This window comes from Haliotis rubra, unplaced genomic scaffold (genome assembly GCF_003918875.1).
Source record: "Haliotis rubra isolate DU_JTF1 unplaced genomic scaffold, ASM391887v1 Scf646, whole genome shotgun sequence".
NCBI lineage: Eukaryota > Metazoa > Mollusca > Gastropoda > Lepetellida > Haliotidae > Haliotis > Haliotis rubra.
In genome coordinates this window covers 378,203-398,342 of record NW_025767353.1, presented here as the reverse complement: position 1 = coordinate 398,342, position 20,140 = coordinate 378,203, and the positions used below count along the sequence as shown (strand labels likewise).

The 20,140-nt window shown below is 38.1% G+C and overlaps 1 protein-coding gene across 7 annotated transcripts in view; it reads right to left on the bottom strand.

The window, feature by feature from the left end:
• LOC124256979 (nucleolysin TIAR-like) overlaps positions 1 to 20,140 on the bottom strand; it is a 223,072-nt gene that overhangs the window by 136,301 nt on the left and 66,631 nt on the right. For 2 of the 7 annotated variants that reach the window (XM_046690943.1, XM_046690944.1), the window contains exon 1: positions 10,169 to 10,617. The exons of the other annotated variants lie outside the window; for them this stretch is intronic. In XM_046690943.1, the coding sequence (XP_046546899.1) occupies positions 10,169 to 10,222 (54 nt within the window). In that variant the 5' untranslated portion in view covers positions 10,223 to 10,617. Of the gene's footprint in view, positions 1 to 10,168; positions 10,618 to 20,140 lie in introns of those variants that run through there. 7 annotated transcript variants of the gene reach the window in all.

Below are 20,140 nucleotides of genomic sequence, written 5' to 3'. Positions count from 1 at the left end.
ATCTAGAACTGATCTGCAATGAACTCGGGAATCTATACACAGTGTCCAACTTTAGACTTATCATATAGGGCCAGAAATAACATGAATTGGGTCCACTAAAACCAGGGCTCCAGATAAGGGCTGTATTGGCGTATGTACGGATAAAAAATATGCACGATACGGTAGAAAATAATTTAGAAAACGTAGCAGATACGCACCATGGCAATGGAGTACGGTGTTAGAATCATTCACAGACGTATTTATCTGAAAAAGTTCTGTTTTATTGTTTATTGACCTGTTAACAGGACTAGCAATACTGCGATGCATATATGAAACGAAACACAAGATCACTGATACTCCATTAAATTCCATTCAGTACTCTAAATGTACTCTTAAGGTTTTCCAGTACTCCTATATTGAAAAAATAAGGAGTACATACTCCTGATGTTGAAAGATTATCTGGAGCTCTGAAAAACAATAAGGGAATCCTCGATTCTTATAATTTCAACTGAGTGAAGGAATAGGATTTAAACTGCTTTTAGCAACATTCCAAAAATATCAAAAGAAATGTGGTTCACACGCTACCCGTTCAGGGAATCAGACCCTGGTCGTGGCGAGCAAACGATTAAACCACACGGCTAACTGACTGCTCCCTTAGTTTCATGAACTCAGAGTGTGATGGGTTAAGTCTGGAAGAGTCCAGGAATGTAAGGCAGGTGGAACAGAATGGAATTGATCGTCTTATCAAAGATATGATCTGGGTTCTGTCAGCTAGACTATATTCAACATGTAACAGCTCAGTTCAGACAAAACCACCCAAAACAAGCTAAAAACAAGATTCTAAGTGTCCTTAATTGAGAACAGAATTCCTTATCAATGAAAGCAAGGAAAACTTGAAATGAGGTTTGAAAATCCTCAATATTAATTCCCTTATATAGTAACATTCATGCCTGCATCAACACTTTATGAGCTGAATAAATACACTGTAAAAAGTACCAAATGATACACTTATAAATTACATTCTAAATTCCACAAAATAAAACAATTCTCAGTTGATGTACAGTTTTATTGAACTGTTTACCACATGTATCTATCTGCCTTGTGTATATGGACTAGGCTTATCGATGTTGACTCTCGCTGTGAGCTTGCATCAGGATGAGTCTCTCCATACTCAATGCAAGGTGCAACATGCAGCAGTCGTAAAGCTGCACAGATGTACACTTGATTGCCATGTAATGCACACTCACGCTGGGTAGATTGCTCTATAGATCCACTATCAAGTTCACATGAAATGGGAATGCTTCAACCAAATGTACAGCAATCTTGTATTGCCTCATCCAGATGAGTAAAAAGTGAGTATGGTTTTACGCCGCTTTTAGCAATATTCAAGCATGATCTGGGCGAGGGACACCAGAGTGAGTGAGTGAGTTTGGTTTACACTGCCTTCAGCAATATTCCAGCAACATCACGGCGGAGGACACCAGAAATGGGCTTCAAACATTGTACCCATGTGGCGAATCAAACCTGGGTCTCGGCGTGACGAGCGAACGCTTTAACCACAAGGCTACCCCACCGCCCCACTTCCTATACTTTTCTGCTTGAACAGAACAAGCTATGGCAGCACAATATTGGTTTAAAACATGTCATTATTATATACGGGGTGGTTTATGATTCTGAATTCAATGAAAATTACTAATACAATCCATGCAGAACTACCTGCAAAGTTCATGACTCGAAGATCAAAGGAAAATGCATGTAAATTAAATTCGATATTTTCAAGGTCCACTGGCCATCAATTACAGTTTTTTTTTTTTAATGTTATTGCAGAAATTAGTTCGGAAGAGAACATATTGTGTTTTAATGACTACATGTTTGTTCAGAGCATAAGTTTTAGAATCTTGACATAACCTTTAGATCAAAGAGTAAAGATTTAGGCAAAGTGAAATATTCTAATGCCACAGAATACCTAAAAGACCATATTACTTTCAGATTCTATTCTTTTAAAGAGCTGCCTCAGTATGACTTTTCGTTTTGCCGATATGTTGGCCTTTCGTTTTGCATTTTGTTATGGCGATATGCTGGCTCATTGTTTAAAAAACACACAGGTAACTTGGGAATCAAACAGGTTTCTCAGCTTTTTGAGTTTTGGTTAGAAAACAAAATCAGCTCATTCCATGCTCAATTTACACATCGAAGTAAGCGATATATTCTATAAATATTCAAATCAATAAACATGAATTTGTTGTCTGCCAATATGTTGGAAAGTTATGTTAATGAGCCTTTTGTAAGTAACATGGTGTAATTACTTTAACAAGCCTAGCATAGAGCGCCGCAGAAGCACGAGTGGTGGAAAATCATTGCTAAATGAAAAACAATTCATTATGTTCATTGCCAACTTGACAGTTGATATTTACAAGGCCATAGCATATGCAAGGAGCTGCCAATCAGTTTTTATGACATGAAACCTGATCACTTTCGTTCAGCATTCATAAACTAATATTTATCAACAGAGTGGAAATCATTTATAAGTCATTTCAAGTCCTTTATCCTATCAGTTTACGTGGCAGTACAAATCTGTCAGAATATGCTACTTTTGCTAGTATTCACAAGTTAAAACTTCCAACTCTGTGAACTCATTGTATCTGGAAACGCCAAACTTTACAAACTGTACTTTGTCACACACAACCTACTGCAACCAATCAACATGTATTAGTGCATCCAAGAAACGTTAAAAACCTCACAAGAAAAACATCAAGTGCAAACTATCTAGATTTCAATTTCAGCAGCGAAATTACTCTATCTAAATCCCAAGTTGCTGAACCATATTTTCTAAATTACTACTACAACGCGATTCTGGAAAAGTATTCAGTGACGATCAAGCATAACAACACAATGGCAATAACAATATTAACAGTTAACTAAGACACTGCCTGATGCCAGCATCTAAAGATAATCCGCAATGTGTCATTATCAATTATTTGATCGGCAGATACAAGCTCAGACACCGATTCCATAATGTGTTTATCATGCTGAAATCATCACATGAATATTGATAAACTGTCTTATCAAATACCAAATCTAATTGTGCATTTTTTCACAAAGAAATCGACATTTTTTCATTCACCATGCTGTCAACTCCCTCAGACGTAGATAGGGAAATCGTCACATGCTTCATAGTGCTACCAAGGCGAATATGGATTGCAAGCTGACATTTCACCTAATTAGATTCATGGAACAATTTGTTAAATGCCACTTAAGCAATGTGTAAGATGTATGCAAGGGAAATTGTGAGTAAATGTATTAGACCTTGTAGTAAACGGCCATATCTGCAGTACTGTTCAGGATAATTGCTTTATTTCGCAAACCGCCTATATTAATCGCTGGACAATTTGCCAGCTTTATATGGAAGACAGCTGTTAAGTGTGATTCTGGCCAATGTGAGCTTCCATTGTTCTAGTAGCACTGCAACCTGACAATCTCAAATTGTGGCAAAATACTGGAAATTTTAAGCTGATTATGATGTATGATAGTGAATGAGTTTCGTTTTATGCAGCTTTTAGCAATATTCCAGCAATATCACGTCGGGAACACCAGAAATGGGCTTCATATATTGTACCCATGTGGGGAATCGAACTCGGGTCTTCGGCGTGATGAGCAACGCTTTAACCATGAGGCTACCCCACCGCCCCATGAAGAATGATAAAAGTTTAAAGATTATCGTCACAAAATCTCACTCAGTCCATCAAAACTAAGAAAAACCAAGCAATATTTTTACCCATACTTTGAAACATTCCAAACAGCTTTAAAAAATGTTTCTTTAACCTTCTTGGTTATTAAATCTGTCAAAAAATGTTTATTTTAAAACCTGACCATCAGTAAACATGTCCAGCTCTTCTACCTCATAAATCTGCACTCTATTGGTTCAAATTGATCACATGCTAACCATTCAAACCCTATCAAATGCTTATCGAAGCTTCCTCATATATTTTAGCTTCAGAAATAAAAGTAAATTGTCAATTCAATCTGAATTCTAGTCTTATCAGTGAAATCAAAGCTGATTTGGCGAATGTTATTCCTGGTGGTGAATACTGGATAGGCAATCCAAAAACCTGAGTGAAATACAAAAGGAGAGTCTCTGTACGATAAGCATTCAATTCACTCACATAGCCCACAATACAACCAGAATAACAATCCACTATCACGATTTATTTGCACATATACCATTGAAGCACATGCATACGTTTACATACTAAGTGTTATAAATAGATGCTTTGAATACATTAACTTTATAACACATATCATACTCACATCCTCACATAAGCTGGAACTGACATATGAGGCTCAGCCTTTGTTAAAAATTTCAGCATAAAGTACATTATCTAATCACATAAGTATGAGCTGCCCAACAATGCCCTCGGTCTTAGTAAGACAAAAGCAGCATATGTCATTGCAGGTCACTCAAATCATAGGGGTACATGTCTATGACTGACTGACTGACTGAGTTTGGTTTTACGCTGCTTTTAGCAAGATTCCAGCAACATCAAGGCGGGGGGACACCAGAAATGGGCTTCACACATTGTACCCATGTGGGGATTCGAACTCGGGTCTTCGGCGTGACGAGCCAACGCTTTAACCACTAGGCTACCCCACCGCCCCACATGTCTATGAAATACAACTAGCCTACTTGCCACATCGTGGCAGTTAAACATTGTGTTAATGTATGGCCTCTGTTTAGCAAAGCTTACTGGACCATCTGGAAATTTACCTGACTCTGGCTACATGTCAGTGGTTATAGTCACCGATCGAGTGAGTAAGTGAGTTTAGTTTTACGCAGCTTTTAGCAATATTCCAGCAATATCACGGCAGGGGACACCAGAAATGGGCTTCACACATTGTACCAATGTCAGAGTGAGTGAGTTAAAATTTAAAGTCACATTGGTAATATTTCAGCCATATCGTGACTAAATCAAGTTATGTACCCATGTCAGAATCGAACCCGGGTCTTCAGCTTGACCAGCTTTAACCACAAGGCTACCCACAGACCGATGGACTATTTATTAATAGTAAGCACTTCAGCATATGTTGAAAAGGGTGTACTGGAAAGTTTAGGTAGTAATGCAGTATGAACAAATGCATGTACCTGTAGAACATTCTGCCGGGTTTAATACATGCACTGGTTTCTAAAGAACCCTTGGGGTATTCTGCTGTTGAAATGATGCACTTTCGAGGTCATTTTCAGCAAATTTGCTATCCACTGAATGAACTTACAGTGCATGAGAAAACTAACTAAATATTACATTGTACCTTTTGCACGATATACGGACATAGGGGCCGCAACAAATCGGCTATGAGCCAAATATGATACATATCACGAATATTGGGTAATGAATACAATAACAAGTCAACATCTGAAGCATTATTAATTATCTTCAGCGAAACAATAATAAAATTAATTCCGACATGTCTTTACCATGCTGACAGTGTTCATTTATCATGACAGTCACCAGAGACGCCATTACTGTCAAACTAAATATTATGAGTGTTGACCATTCTCCTGCCTGGCTTAGATCTATCCATTTTGCATATCTTTCCTTGATAAATAACAATCAAATTCAAGTCAAAACAGTCCTTTATAAAAAATTCATGAACATTTGATTCTTGTGATCATGAATAACAAACTGAATTCACGAAAGTTTATGGTTCGATTCACCAATATGCATTTGTATCATAACATCCCAAATGGACACCTGAGAAACAAATAACTTTGCCTGACTTGGCATTAATGTCAATATATGGAATACCTTTGTTACATTGAAACCATTCATTTTAACTTCCATTAGCTCAGTGGAAGGGCATTGTCAGTCCTTACTAATAATACATGAGTTCACTCATCCATACATGTGTCCGAGGACATTTCTGTACAAAACATAAATTTAAAATATTTTTGTTCGTTAATCTAAAATATGTTGCTGCAGATCAAATGTGGATTACAAATACCAAATCTGCTTTTTTACAAGTTTAGACAAGGTGAAGAAAAAAACTCATGAAATATAATCATGTTGTTTCATGTCCATGTCCATGTCTGAAACCATGTCGTAAGATACGCAAACGATCACACACAAATCTTTTATCAGGGAAACATGCTTGAAAGGAATGCTATAAAGGACTTCATAACTGAAGAGAGAGGCGTTAAAGCAAGAAGTAATGTTTCTATTCACACAAAGTTGACTTTTCAATAAGCTTGTTCCTTTCTTTTCAAGTTTCAATAGTTAATGCAAGGGTGGAGAGCGTCTCACCCTGCCTTAACACTCTCTCCAACATATGACCCAATACTGAAGAACACCAACGTCAGCCTTCAACTTGTATCTCATTACAGATCAACAGCAAGCCTTTCCACTTAACAGAAAATAGCTATGCAGCAATTCAGTCTCAAGTCGTAGCCTATTTAATATCAGAGTAAACTTACTCCCCATGGGTTCAGAAAGAGCTCAAAGAGGCTAACTTTATTCAAAACGCTTCCCACAGCAAAACTCCACACAAAAGCATAATGGTTGTGTAAAATCTTGCCTGTATGACTCAGAGAGAAAAGAGGCGATATTCAAACTACATGGATGCATTACACACAGGGGTAAAACTTTAGCTTTTCAATGGCCGCCCTAAGCTGGGACATGGGACAGCAGATGGTTTAATTCTTGACACATTAAACGGAGAAATACTGGTTAAGTCGGCACCTAATTCACATCAGCTGGGACGGCAGTTCTCAAACCCTGCAACAGGTTTCAACATTGTATTATTCTCCCGTCTCCTCAAGTGCCACTGTTTAATACAGTTATGTATTTCAATGGATTTGTAAAGCCACGGTCAATACTGTAAATTCCAAATATTTAACCGAAACGTGTCGTGCCTTTGACTGCAATTTCTTAAGACTTATACTCACTTTTCCCAATGGTTCTATTCCAGCTGTATTAGTTTATATGCTCTAATAAATGTGAGCGTGTGGCACACCGTGTTTATTGTCATTATCTCATTGATTTCAGCACAACTGTTACACAGTATCCAAACTATGTGCTATCTCAATAGAAACACGCCTATTTTTTCTCTCTAGCATATTAACAGAGGCCGCAACATATGTCTGCATGTGAAACTGAATTAGAACTTTATTTAAGATAACTTAGCATTTTCTTCATTGAAACTTGAAAATAATAAACATGTCTGCTGCTTCCCAACTGAAAATAACACCTAAATATAACGTTTTTAAATTTTAAAATGGATTTTTTCCTCCACTCTCTCCAAAATTATGGTCTTGTTTGAGTGATCTTAAGAAATGTCTATGACAAGGCCTTGTTGACATTTTACAGTGGTATATTAGGGAATCAAACCTTGGTGTGAGTGAGACAAGCAAACACTTTACCTACTAGGCTAGCCAACAACCAATATCTTGGTAGGGGCTCACTTTCAGAAACCTGTAATAAGGGGAAGCTTTCAAAGAGACAAGAATCACATGTGAAGCTTTGAAACCAATGAAATTACTGATTTTGTTACGTCCTCATAAATTTCAACTACCTCAAATCAAAGGGTCAGGCATGCGAATTTCTGTCGATGTTCAATCTCAATGATTTTTTCCTCTTTCCTTTTTTGGATCCCAAAAGTACAGCACCGAAACAATACATGATAACAGTAACCAGATGTCTATCAAAGCGTGGTGATATTATAGGCAGGGAGACAGCAATCAGGATTCAAGAGGCATCAAGTGCACAAGGAAGTAGTGACAAGATCCCCACTGCCCCAACATCCTCTCTATTGGTATGTGAAAAGATTAAACTAATGTCTGGCCAGACTATATGTCAAATGAATCCACACATAATATGACCACATCTTACAGCATACACTTGGAGGAGTGGTATTTCATCAATGACAGCTTATCATGGCCTGTTTGCAAACTTCCTCTTCCCTAGGGCTAATTAGTCAGTTGCAATTTTTCAAAGCGGTGTTATCCTCCACCGATATATTTTCAAGTGGAACGATTCTCAATAATTTACAGCATATTTACTTTAAGGAAAGATCTTTAGTTCAAATTTATCTTGAAATAATTCATGCTGTAGAATATATATTACACGAAACTTGCTTAAGGATGAACACTGACTTGAACTTTATCCTGTTCTGAGTAATGGTGCACTTTGTTTCCAGTTCAACTGATCAGCAGCTGATTATTTTGAAAGTTTTAAAAATGTTTGGCATTTTCCAGTTTTCTACATACAACCATGATGTATATCATAAATACCATTTTCAACTTAGGTCATATATGATAGATAATCTTTCTATCAATTCCAAACGTTTTTGAAACGTGACCCATTATAGATCTGAGTAACAGTAATTATTGGCCAGTGTTCAACACAAGTAAACCAACCCTTTACTCAAATATATGTCTGTTATTACTAAATAAACGATGTTTTTTTAAAATAATTCCATTTCCAAAAGAGCTGCAGGACAGGATGTTTCTTGTTAATTATTGAAATATATTAACCTCCATTAAGTACACGTTCAATCATGTTTTCTCTGAACACAATTATCACACGGTTGATCAACTTCATAGATTCAACAATGAAAGCATATTGTTTGAAACTCATATGTACGCAACAACAAGTTCGCATTTAAATCAATCTTTCCTTCATTTGTGAAGTGAAATTTCCGCGAACAACAATGCATCATTATTCTGGTATGAACATGAAAATATCCTACGTGTAATTAAACAGGAAAATGATATGACATGTACCATTAGAATGTATGCTACCACCACTTTCAACCCATCCATATTCTGAACATGTGCAAACCCTACCGAACACATGCTGAATTTTTAAACAAATAGAAATGAATGGTAAGCAGTCCACAACTTGAATAACCCTGGCTTGTCCTGGATAGTATCTACCCAATAATCATAAAAACATTTTGCCAGAAAAGCACATGTGTATACAGTGAAAATGACCTGAATATTTAATGGTATTTGTTCAGTAATCTGAGCAGGAATGGAGTCAGTCATATTGATGCATAGCATTGCTACCTGATCAGCATCTGTGGGATCATCCCCCAACTTCAGGACATCCTTTGTATTGTTTCAAATACTTGAGAACAAACAAACCATCTGAATCTTGTTACCATACCAACAGTAACTGTCAGCAACAAATACAATCAAACTGATCATTAAAGTATTTAAAATATGGGGAATGTAAATAAAACAAATATTCACAGATTAAATTCTCAGCCATATGTTTTCAGTCTATATGGACCATCCACACTTGTAGGACACTGTTAGAATATAGCGCTGTATGAAAATGCAAACTGTTTACACTGTATGACATCATGGTGATATTTTCCCTATGTGATATTGATCGTGTAGGTATTAATTTTTAACTATCCTAGACACGATATACGTGGTGACGAGTTGAATAGGCTAACATCAGAAGAAACAAACAAATCAAACGACTGAAGCTACTGACTGAAATCCACAAGGCAAGTTTTTTTTGACAACATTGTGAGTCAACCTCATGCCGCCATAATGCGTTCCGCTTCACTACACATTCAAAGTTCGCATGTATGGGTCTTTTCCTTACTTTCATACCATTGTTAAAGTCACGCCTGCAAGCCTAAACAGGAAACTTGTTTTCACTTTACAAATGAATGTGGCTGAGAATCCACAAAGTATATAATCCATTCGCCTCAGTCCATATAATCTTTCTTGTGTAAATGGCCCCTAAATGGTCATAAATTAGATTGATGTTTCTGTTACTCTTTGTGAAAGTGTCTCCATTCCTCAAACCCACCTGTTGAATTCAGACTCTTCCACCTTATGGGTCTTTTACATTCCAATATGGCTTCAGCCAAAATTGAATTTCAACCCCTGATATGCTCCCTATTAAGAAGGCATGGATCTGTGTGAATTCAATAAATCTGACAATTCCTTCACACAAAACTGGAGGTCGGAGTGAGGCAGAAGCAGAGAATTTCATTTAATGGTGTAATTTTGCCAGCACATCATCAAATGAGAAGCATACCATTAACATGCCGGCTTCTACTGAAGCAGACGACATCGCCAGGCCACGACAAAGGCCCACAGTCGGACTGACAGCAAAAACCACAATTCATCAAGCATGTATTCTACACAAGTATGTGAACAAACGCAGTGGGTACTCACCATATCCTGTTTGAGAGAGATTGGTATGTACTGGACATAGTAGTAAGGGTGCATCCTGGCTACACCGCGTAGTCGTTGGCGAATCGTGGTGGCAGACGGAGAGCGGCAACACTAACGGGAAAGCTCAACGACAGTTTGTAATGGTACTCGTACAATTAACGAGTGAGAAAGAGACACTGACTGCAGAGTGTGGACAGCGATTCACCTAGTTCTGTTGGGACAGTCTGTGAGACTGTTTAAACCATTCCTCTCATTGACTGAGTGTCTAATGCTGCTTCTCCACCGTGGGACAAACTACCGACAGCAGCCTAGGTCCTATTGACAACAGCCTCAATACTGCCTTTTGTTGTGCTTACTACACTGACAAAGCCAGCCACAATTATTGCACGTTTTTTGAATTGGGAAAATTGCCGACTTGAAGCATAGTCATTGGTTACTATTAGTCGTGGCTAGTATTGTGACTGTGAGAGTGTAATCATAAAAGCGTGCAAGCTGGCTGCTGCGTGTACGGGTATCGCAGTAGTAGGAGTGTCTATTTCCATGTCAATTCATCAATCAATCAAGCAGATCGCTGACAGGGCGTCATATTTCATGTCTCCCCTATTCGTTCCCCACTCTCACTGGCTGGCAGTGCCTACAGGTAACTCTTCACTAATTACACGTAAATGAGGCTTTGATCTCCTCTCATCGCTTACACCTGAGGGAAGGGGGAGGCTAGATAACGACACGGTCTGCGTACCATGCCTCTTCGGGGGAGGAACAGGTGTCACGTCCGAGTTAGTACAGGTGTCGTTTAGCATGTGGCCATGGCAATTTATCAATTAAGCCGATAGGTGAGCAGTAGCATATGTGATAACTACAAAATGATACAAAGAGGCATACAAAGGAACTCGGAGGCTGCAATTAGGCTTGATTACGTGAGGATATGCTGTTATGGAATTCAGAATGTCAAATGAACATATGTTCAAGGATGACCTTATGCTCAGGTATCAGGTAACTTACTGTGACTTATCATAAATAGTTATGCATATTCATTATTCCTTTATATATGTATATATAACGTTGCATACATTTTTCCAGATAACGACTGTGACACTACTTTTAGTACAGCAAAACAAAAACAGAATCATTTAGCATTAGGTTCATAAATATATGAATAAATATGGAATTTCAAATATTTTCAAAAATATTTCAAATGAAATTACTTTTTCATGAGACACTCAAAAACACAATATATTTAATGAAAAGTTCTATACACCGAGAAATGTCTACAGATAGCATGCACTAAAATTCAGTGTGGAATAAGAATTCAATGTCATTTCAAAATAATGGTGTCAATGATCCTAGCCAAGCTTATAAAAGGGAAGTAACTCTGCACAACCTGACATTGGAAACTCAATATGTGATGAAGAAATAGCATTTGACATATGTCAGCTACTACCAAGGGAAATGAGCGTGCTTGTGTAATACTGGGAGCCGTACACCCCGGCCTCATGTGTAAGTCTCATTATGCACACTACCAGAAACCGGTACACAGACAGCAAATATGGATTGCCCTCAGCAAGACTTTGAACAGCAGCAGAGAAAACAATTCAAATGATAATCTCAATTCAAATGCTTGAATAATGGGTGATTTTTTTTTATTCAAATGCTTTGATTAAGATGAACAGTGAATTATTCGGGAAGTGAGGCAGTACAGTTGAAGGTAAATGAATGCCTCTACTACAGTTAGAACACAGATACTTTTATTCAATGGCTGGTCACTATTTTGGTCAGGTGGAGTGAGTGAGTGAGTTTAGTTTTACGCCGGACTCTGCAATATTCTAGCAATATGATGGCAGTCTGCAAATAATCAAGTCTGGACCAGACCTTGGTCGGGTGGAGTACATTGACAAGCTGATATAGTCTAGGGCCTAGAGTTTCGAAGCTTTCTTAGCGCTAAGATAGCCGTCAGTTAATGTTAATGTATGGCACTTAAGACTATCATAGCGCTAAGACAGCTTCGAAAATCTAGGCCCTGGGGTCCGATCCACAAAGTGTTTGCAGCACTACGTAATTTGTAATCCTGTGATAAACTATATAGTTACGATAGCTCATAACGCTGTGGATGGTTTGTGGACCCTGGAAAGTATGAGTGAGTTACAATTTACAGTCACATGGGCAATATTTCAGCCATATCGTGACTGGAAAGTATGAACTGCAGGGGCCGATCCAGAGGGGGTGTGGGGGTGTGCACACACCCCTCTCCCCACAAAACATTTTCCCGGGGAGCATTTCCCCCTAGCCTTGGACTTCATTATTTATGTGCACCTCCATTCTCCAAAACCCTAGATCTGTCTCTAAGGTGTATAGGCAAAGGAAATTCTTGTGCTTTGTGAAACTCGTACATTAAAACATGACCTGATTTACACAACAAACCCTGACTGCATGAACAGGACAGTACATGACGTAAACTGTCTGCTTTGCATGTGGTTGAGTTAGTGTAATCTGCAGTGGATAGTTCAGCGTACTAGCTAGGGCACTAAAAGAGAGAATTATGTTAAGACAACAGCACAGCTCTGCTTCTCCCTGTTCTTGTGACAGTATATTTACATACCAGTAAAGTACTGGCACCCACGGTCTTATAAATATAATACATAAAAGTAAGGTATGGCTTACCAATATTTGCATACATCATCCAGAAATTCTGCAAATTTTATCCTGAATTTAAAATTACCTTTCAATTTCAATTTTACTATTTCCTTGCACATAAAATCTATATGAGACAATAATACCGTTTTACATACTGCTGTTCTAATCAAACATATAAGTAATCCTATCACATATTTGTCATTAAATAAGTATTATTGTTGAAAAGTACACAACTCAAAACGAGTTTTTCATAAATGACGAAAAGTCATGATCAATATGACAAGGGCATCTATTGCGAGTAATAGCAAATATTATTGTTCAATAAAAAATTAAAAAAATATACCAGTCAAAAGGATTTTTTCATTTGACTATAGGCTGAGATTAACTTCAGTGATATGAAAAATAGAATGTTGTTTAACTTCCTTTGCATGGAATATATTGAGTAAGATGATATTACTTTGTTACAGTGTCAGATAGCAACAGGCTTGGGTTCCCAAGGTGTTTTGAATGGTGTTTATATTTAAGGTCTATATCTTAACATTCTAACAGAAGGGGGCCTGTGAAAGACATGACATTTATCAACGATAAGATCTTGTTTATTGTATGACATTTATCAACGATAAACTCTTGTTTACATTTTCAATGATGTAATTTGTATTTTTGTTTGACAAAGGTCTATCAATTGTTCAAAATATCTTGTCTATGGCAACAAGGAGAATAAACTCAAATGTTAACATTTTCAATGATGACAAAGCAAGGTTGTGATCAATTGAATTTGCATTTTTGTATGATGACAAAGCAAGGTTGTGATCAATTGTTCAAAATATCTTGTCTATGGCAAAAGGACGTGATTGAGTGAGTGAGGATCAGGTGATGATGAAACTTCAGACAAAGCAAATCAATTGTTCATCGGCAAAAGGACAAAGGAGCAGTAAATAATAGACTTTGTGTGATGAAACTTCAGATAAAGCAAGGTTGTGATCAATTGTTCAAAATATCTTGTCTATGGCAAAAGGACATGAGTGAGTGAGCATGTGAGACGTGAGTTAGTGAGGCGATGAAATCGTCAAAGGATCAGTAAATAATAGACCGTGTGATGAAACTTCAGACAAAGCAAGGTTGTGTTCAATTTTTCAAATTATCATGTCTACGGCAAAAGGGCTTAAGTGAGTGAGTGAATGAATGAGTGAGTGTGAGAAAGAATGAGTGTGAGAAAGAAATCAAATCTTCAAAGGTTCAGTAAATAAGAGACTACAACAGGAAGGACTCCTGCTAGAACATGACTGGTCGTGAACATGTGAGCCTCATATGAGTTAGCGATCACATTGCTACAGTTATGTGACACTAGAACCAACAACGCAAATGCGTGTTACACTGAAATTTAATGGCGACACTTTAATGGACGTAATGCTCCATTGTAATATACCACTGCCAAGCAACAGATACATCCAATACCTCCCACCATTGTTACATTTGGCTTTGTTGTCCCTCATTGCTAAAGCAATTAACATTACGGTTGTATTTTATGTTTAAAATAATTCAATATTTTTCTGAATCCATCCACAGCTGTAATGGAGTCAGTTCAGATCCCACCATGGATATATACCAAATCATCCAAAATGTCCTGGTTGGGAATATTTTTTAAGTTAGGTATGTGAGGTACAAGAGCCATGAAAGAGCATTCTAATCACTTTGAAAAATCTTTTGAACTTGCATCTTTCTCACCTCAACGCAATGAACTCTTTACTCAACTGAGGGCAAGTCACCCCTTCCACACAACAGCCCACATTCTTCCTACGACACTTGTCTCATTTTCACTCTTGTATTTCAATTTGACAAAATGTACCCTCAAATGTGTTGGCGAACGGACCGCCATGTGAAGGTAACCATATTTGTCACTGAGACAGCAAAATTAATTGTAAACCTATAAAATAAGCACAGACAAAAATAATAGATAATTTCTTGGCAGCAAAGATCCATTGCTCTTCCTAGTATATTCATGTTTTTCCCCTAAGATAGGACACATATGAAAGTGAGCATGTTCAGATTCAGCAATACATTATTCCAAATGTCTCCATGAAAAATTAATTTTAATTACACTCCCCACTTGTATTCAACATATGAACCGCAAGTTGCTGTGTGTCGCATCAACCTCCACAAATGTAATTTCAAGTTCCAGAACAATTTCATTATGCCATATAACGCATTGGAGTTTGACAAGGAAGTAATTTTTTCACATGTAGTATATGCTGTACCGGATCTAGTCGGCCATATTTGTGCTATATATATAATAGAGCAGAATAAATGCGGAAGTATCAGCCAGTATCAGATAGTATCTGCTGGTTTGTTAGAGACCAAGAGGGCAATATCTGCCATAGTATCAGACCTAGTATCTGCTGGTTTGTTAGAAACCTAGTGGGCAATATCTGCCATAGTATCAGCCTGTATCTGCTGGTTTGTTAGAGACCAAGTGGGCAATATCTGCCATAGTATCAGCCTGTATCTGCTGGTTTGTTAGACACCAAGTGGGCAATATCTGCCATAGTATCAGCCAGTATCTGCTGGTTTGTTAGAGACCAAGTGGGCAATATCTGCCATAGTATCAGCCTGTATCTGCTGGTTTGTTAGAGACCTCGCAAGTGGGCAATATATCTGCCATAGTATCAGCCAGTGTATCTGCTGGTTTGTTAGAATATCTGCCACCTTCTGCTGGTTTGCAATATCTGCCATAGTATCAGCCTGTATCTGCTGGTTTGTTAGAGACCTAGCAGGCAATATCTGCCATAGTATCAGCCTGTATCTGCTGGTTTGTTAGAGACCAAGTGGGCAATATCTGCCATAGTATCAGCCTGTATCTGCTGGTTTGTTAGAGACCAAGTGGGCAATATCTGCCATAGTATCAGCCTGTATCTGCTGGTTTGTTAGAGACCTAGTGGGCAATATCTGCCATAGTATCAGCCAGTATCAGATAGTATCTGCTGGTTTGTTAGAGACCTTGTGGGCAATATCTGCCATAGTATCAGCCTGTATCTGCTGGTTTGTTAGAGACCTAGTGGGCAATATCTGCCATAGTATCAGCCTGTATCTGCTGGTTTGTTAGAGACCTGTGGGCAGTGGGCAATATCTGCCATAGTATCAGCCTGTATCTGCTGGTTTGTTAGAGACCTTGTGGGCAATATCTGCCATAGTATCAGCCTGTATCTGCTGGTTTGTTAGAGACCTAGTGGGCAATATCTGCCATAGTATCAGCCTGTATCTGCTGGTTTGTTAGAGACCTAGTGGGCAATATCTGCCATAGTATCAGCCTGTATCTGCTGGTTTGTTAGAGACCTGTGGGCATCTGCCATAGTATCAGCCTGTATCTGCTGGTTTGTTAGAGACCAAGTGGGCAATATCTGCCATAGTATCAGCCTGTATCTGCTGGTTTGTTAGAGACCTTGTGGGCAATATCTGCCATAGTATCAGCCTGTATCTGCTGGTTTGTTAGAGACCAAGTGGGCAATATCTGCCATAGTATCAGCCAGTATCTGCTGGTTTGTTAGAGACCCAAGTGGGCAATATCTGCCATAGTATCAGCCTCAGCCAGTATCTGCTGGTTTGTTAGAGACCTTGTGGGCAATATCTGCCATAGTATCAGCCTGTATCTGCTGGTTTGTTAGAGACCAAGTGGGCAATATCTGCCATAGTATCAGCCAGTATCTGCTGGTTTGTTAGAGACCTAGTGGGCAATATCTGCCATAGTATCAGCCTGTATCTGCTGGTTTGTTAGAGACCTTGCGGGCAATATCTGCCATAGTATCAGCCTGTATCTGCTGGTTTGTTAGAGACCTTGTGGGCAATATCTGCCATAGTATCAGCCAGTATCTGCTGGTTTGTTAGAGACCTACTGGGCAATATCTAGTATCTGCTGCCATAGTATCAGCCTGTATCTGCTGGTTTTGTTAGAGACCTTCTGCCATAGTATCAGCCTGGGGTTTGTTAGAGACCTTGCGGGCAATATCTGCCATAGTATCAGCCAGTATCAGATAGTATCTGCTGGTTTGTTTGAGACCTTGTGGGCAATATCAGACTATATACCATAGCAGTATACCTGACATAGTATTAGCTGGCTGTCTATAAGACATGGTTAACCAACATCACAACTTCACACCAAGAATTTCAAAAATATATTTTTTTAATAGGAAAATAGTAATTAAAACCATTAGTCTGTTTCCAACATGTCCTGTTGAAGCTCCATTTGAACACATGGCATCAGTAGAAACAATCAAGCTAACACCAACCAATCATAGTAATTGACGAAATACAATACAGTTCTCCCCTGTGAATCAGTTTGACAAGTTTGTAATTTATGAGGCTTTCCTTAAATTACGCTCCTGTCAGTAACAACTGCAGGTGTGATCATAGACATGACCTACAGCAGTACATAGTTGTCATCATGCATCACAATACCTAGCACTGCAATATGTGAGGCGAGGTGAAATTGGGTTTATCGTCGTGCTTGAAAATATTTAGCTCATATGACGACGTGAATGCGTGTGTATGTGTATGCGGCTGCTTGTACTAGCCCAGATTTAAGCTGGTTTTATAGTGTTAGCCCACTGAGATACCATGCCGCAGTGAAGCATGAATACCCCACTCAAACACATTATACTGATTCCGAGCCGACCAGTCCTTGTTGTACCCATAAAGGCCGAACGCCAGGCAGGGACCAACAAGTACCATATTTTAACGTCTTTTGGTATGACGCTGTCGGGGATCGAACCCGCGACTTTCCGGTCTCCAGGCGGACGCTCTAACCACTACACCACGGAGGCGGTTACTGCAATATGTAGTGCAAACAATTTTTTAATGAAAGCATTAATATCAAATATTTATTAAGCTGTTTATAATTTCTGTGGTAATATTTATTTGATACGGTCATGATGTATTATCACTTATACATCATGACCTGCATCCCATGAAAACAAAATGCTATGTTATCTACCATTGGAATAGCTCTTGCTGGGAAATATCTGCGTTAGTGCTGTCTGTGCAGAATAGCTACTTTTACCAAAATTAATTAACTAATTACCAGTATTAATTACCATTACTTAGCATATTTGAAAAGAATTGAATCTTTTAAAATAGTCAGTTACAAAATTCTACATATTCAAGAACTGTTTTGTGGGGTTAATACCAGCAGTTCTTGAATATGTTGAATTTTGTAACTGATTATTTAAAATGATTCGATTCTTTTCAAATATGGTCAATCAACATTTTTAAAACTTATTTTAAATAAACTTATTTTACAATCTCAACTTCTCCTGTTACTTGAAAATATTACGTAATCTCTGACATACAACTTCTCAATTTATTACACAACTAGGAAGCAAATTCCACTGGCACAATGTCGTATTTCTTTGTGAATTTTCTTATGGTTTCTAACTTGACAATTCATTACTGAGACATGAAGCATTATTTTCCAAATAACTGACAGGATTTATAAGACCAACTGCTTAGTTGGTTTTACTTCCAAACCAGCAACGAACTATGAACAATATTCAGTTTTCGGCACGTCACCATTTTTCATAACTTGTCTTGTCCGCCCAGTGAACCCCTGCCCAAGAGAGCAGCCAGATCAAAATCATTAATATGGAGTTCCCCACAGTTCCAGACAAGTGCCACACCAATATTAGACCATACCGTCAATACAAATTCTGATGGAACCAACAGTGTTCTAAACTAAGGGGTCGAGTTGGGTCCCAAAGGTTTGTTGCTGTGTTATCTGAATCTTGGCGCCACAGAATAATCACTTCTGATATTAGGATCATGACAAGGACAGTTGGACTTCAATGATAAATTTGAAACACTTGGTACCATTACAAACAATAAAGCAGATAGCCTTGAGTGAGTGAGTTTTCGTTTTACTCCGCTTTTAGCAATATTCCAGCTAAAATATCACGGCAGGGGACACCAGAAATGGGCTTTCAAACATTGTACCCCATGGGGAAGTGAACCCAAGTATTTGGCGTGACAAGCCAATGCTTTAACCTACCTAACCAACACCACCACTGTGAGTAAAATAAGCAAGAAATTTGTCCCTTGATCTACAGGTGATTCAGTAAAGAAATACAAAACAGAATATTTACAATGCACATTTTATTGCTATGAACTGAAGAAATATATTTTATCAGGAATAATGCATTTTAATATCTTTTGGGTTTTTTTAGTTGCTGCTTTTAGTACATACACTTAAAACAAATATAGTAACAAGGTTACCTTTCTGTTTGTACCTGTTACTTTTTAATATATGAAAAGCTTGGCCTATTAGCGATTGAGATCAACCAAGCATCAATTGTAATGAGGGATTCACGTTAATCTGTTATTTCAGTCATGTAAACAATAGATTGACATTTAATATCCAAACAACTTTTTATCAGACAAGGCTTCCATTTGCTGACAACTTTGGTTTATTCCAAGGCATCGACAGTTGTAATTTGCTCATGGTGGTGGACCAAAAGGATTGATGAGTGAGTGAGTACCCATGTGGGGAATCAAACCCGGGTTTTCGGTGTGACAAGCAAACGCTGTAGCCACTATGCTACCTACCTCCCCACAAAGGAGACTTGGTGTTATGAGATGATCAATAATGACAAAATGTTGATAAAATTAATTAGTATTTCTTTAGAATCCTTTCTAATGATCTTAGGGATAAAGTTAATGTCAAAAGGTGTATTGCTCCAATGTCTTTTTAAGTAGATTTTAGTTGTAGTATGTGAACTATTATTGCCTGAGATTGCTAGACCAAATAGACTTGATCAGGGTCCAACTCAATAACTGATATTTGGGATAGGGGGTTGGGGAGCATGTGGTATTACACCGCTCTTAACAACATTCCAGGAATATCACAGAGGGGTCACCAGAAATGGGCTTCACACATTGTACCCATGTGGGAATCGAACCCGGGTCTTCAGGGTGACAAGCGAATGCTTCAACCACTAGGCTACCTCACTGCCCCTGTTTGAAAGGAAAAAACCCATAAATAAATATATAACAAAATGTTATTTTCATTAGATTTTAGTATTATGCTGACTATAACAGTATTATTAGATGAAATTACTAGATCAAATAGACCTTCATTAGGCTCGTGTAAGTGACAAGGAAAGTCCATAAAGTACAAACTGTACTCACAGAAGAGCTGGTACCTAAATATCAATTGTTTCCAGGCAACTAGCTTTTCACAAACAGGGATGATCTTCAGCTTAATGTTATGTATATTTACTGAATAAAGCGTGCATATAAAAATTTCCAATTTGGACAAATAAAAGTATGTTCATCATATCAAAAAGCTTTGATACCCAA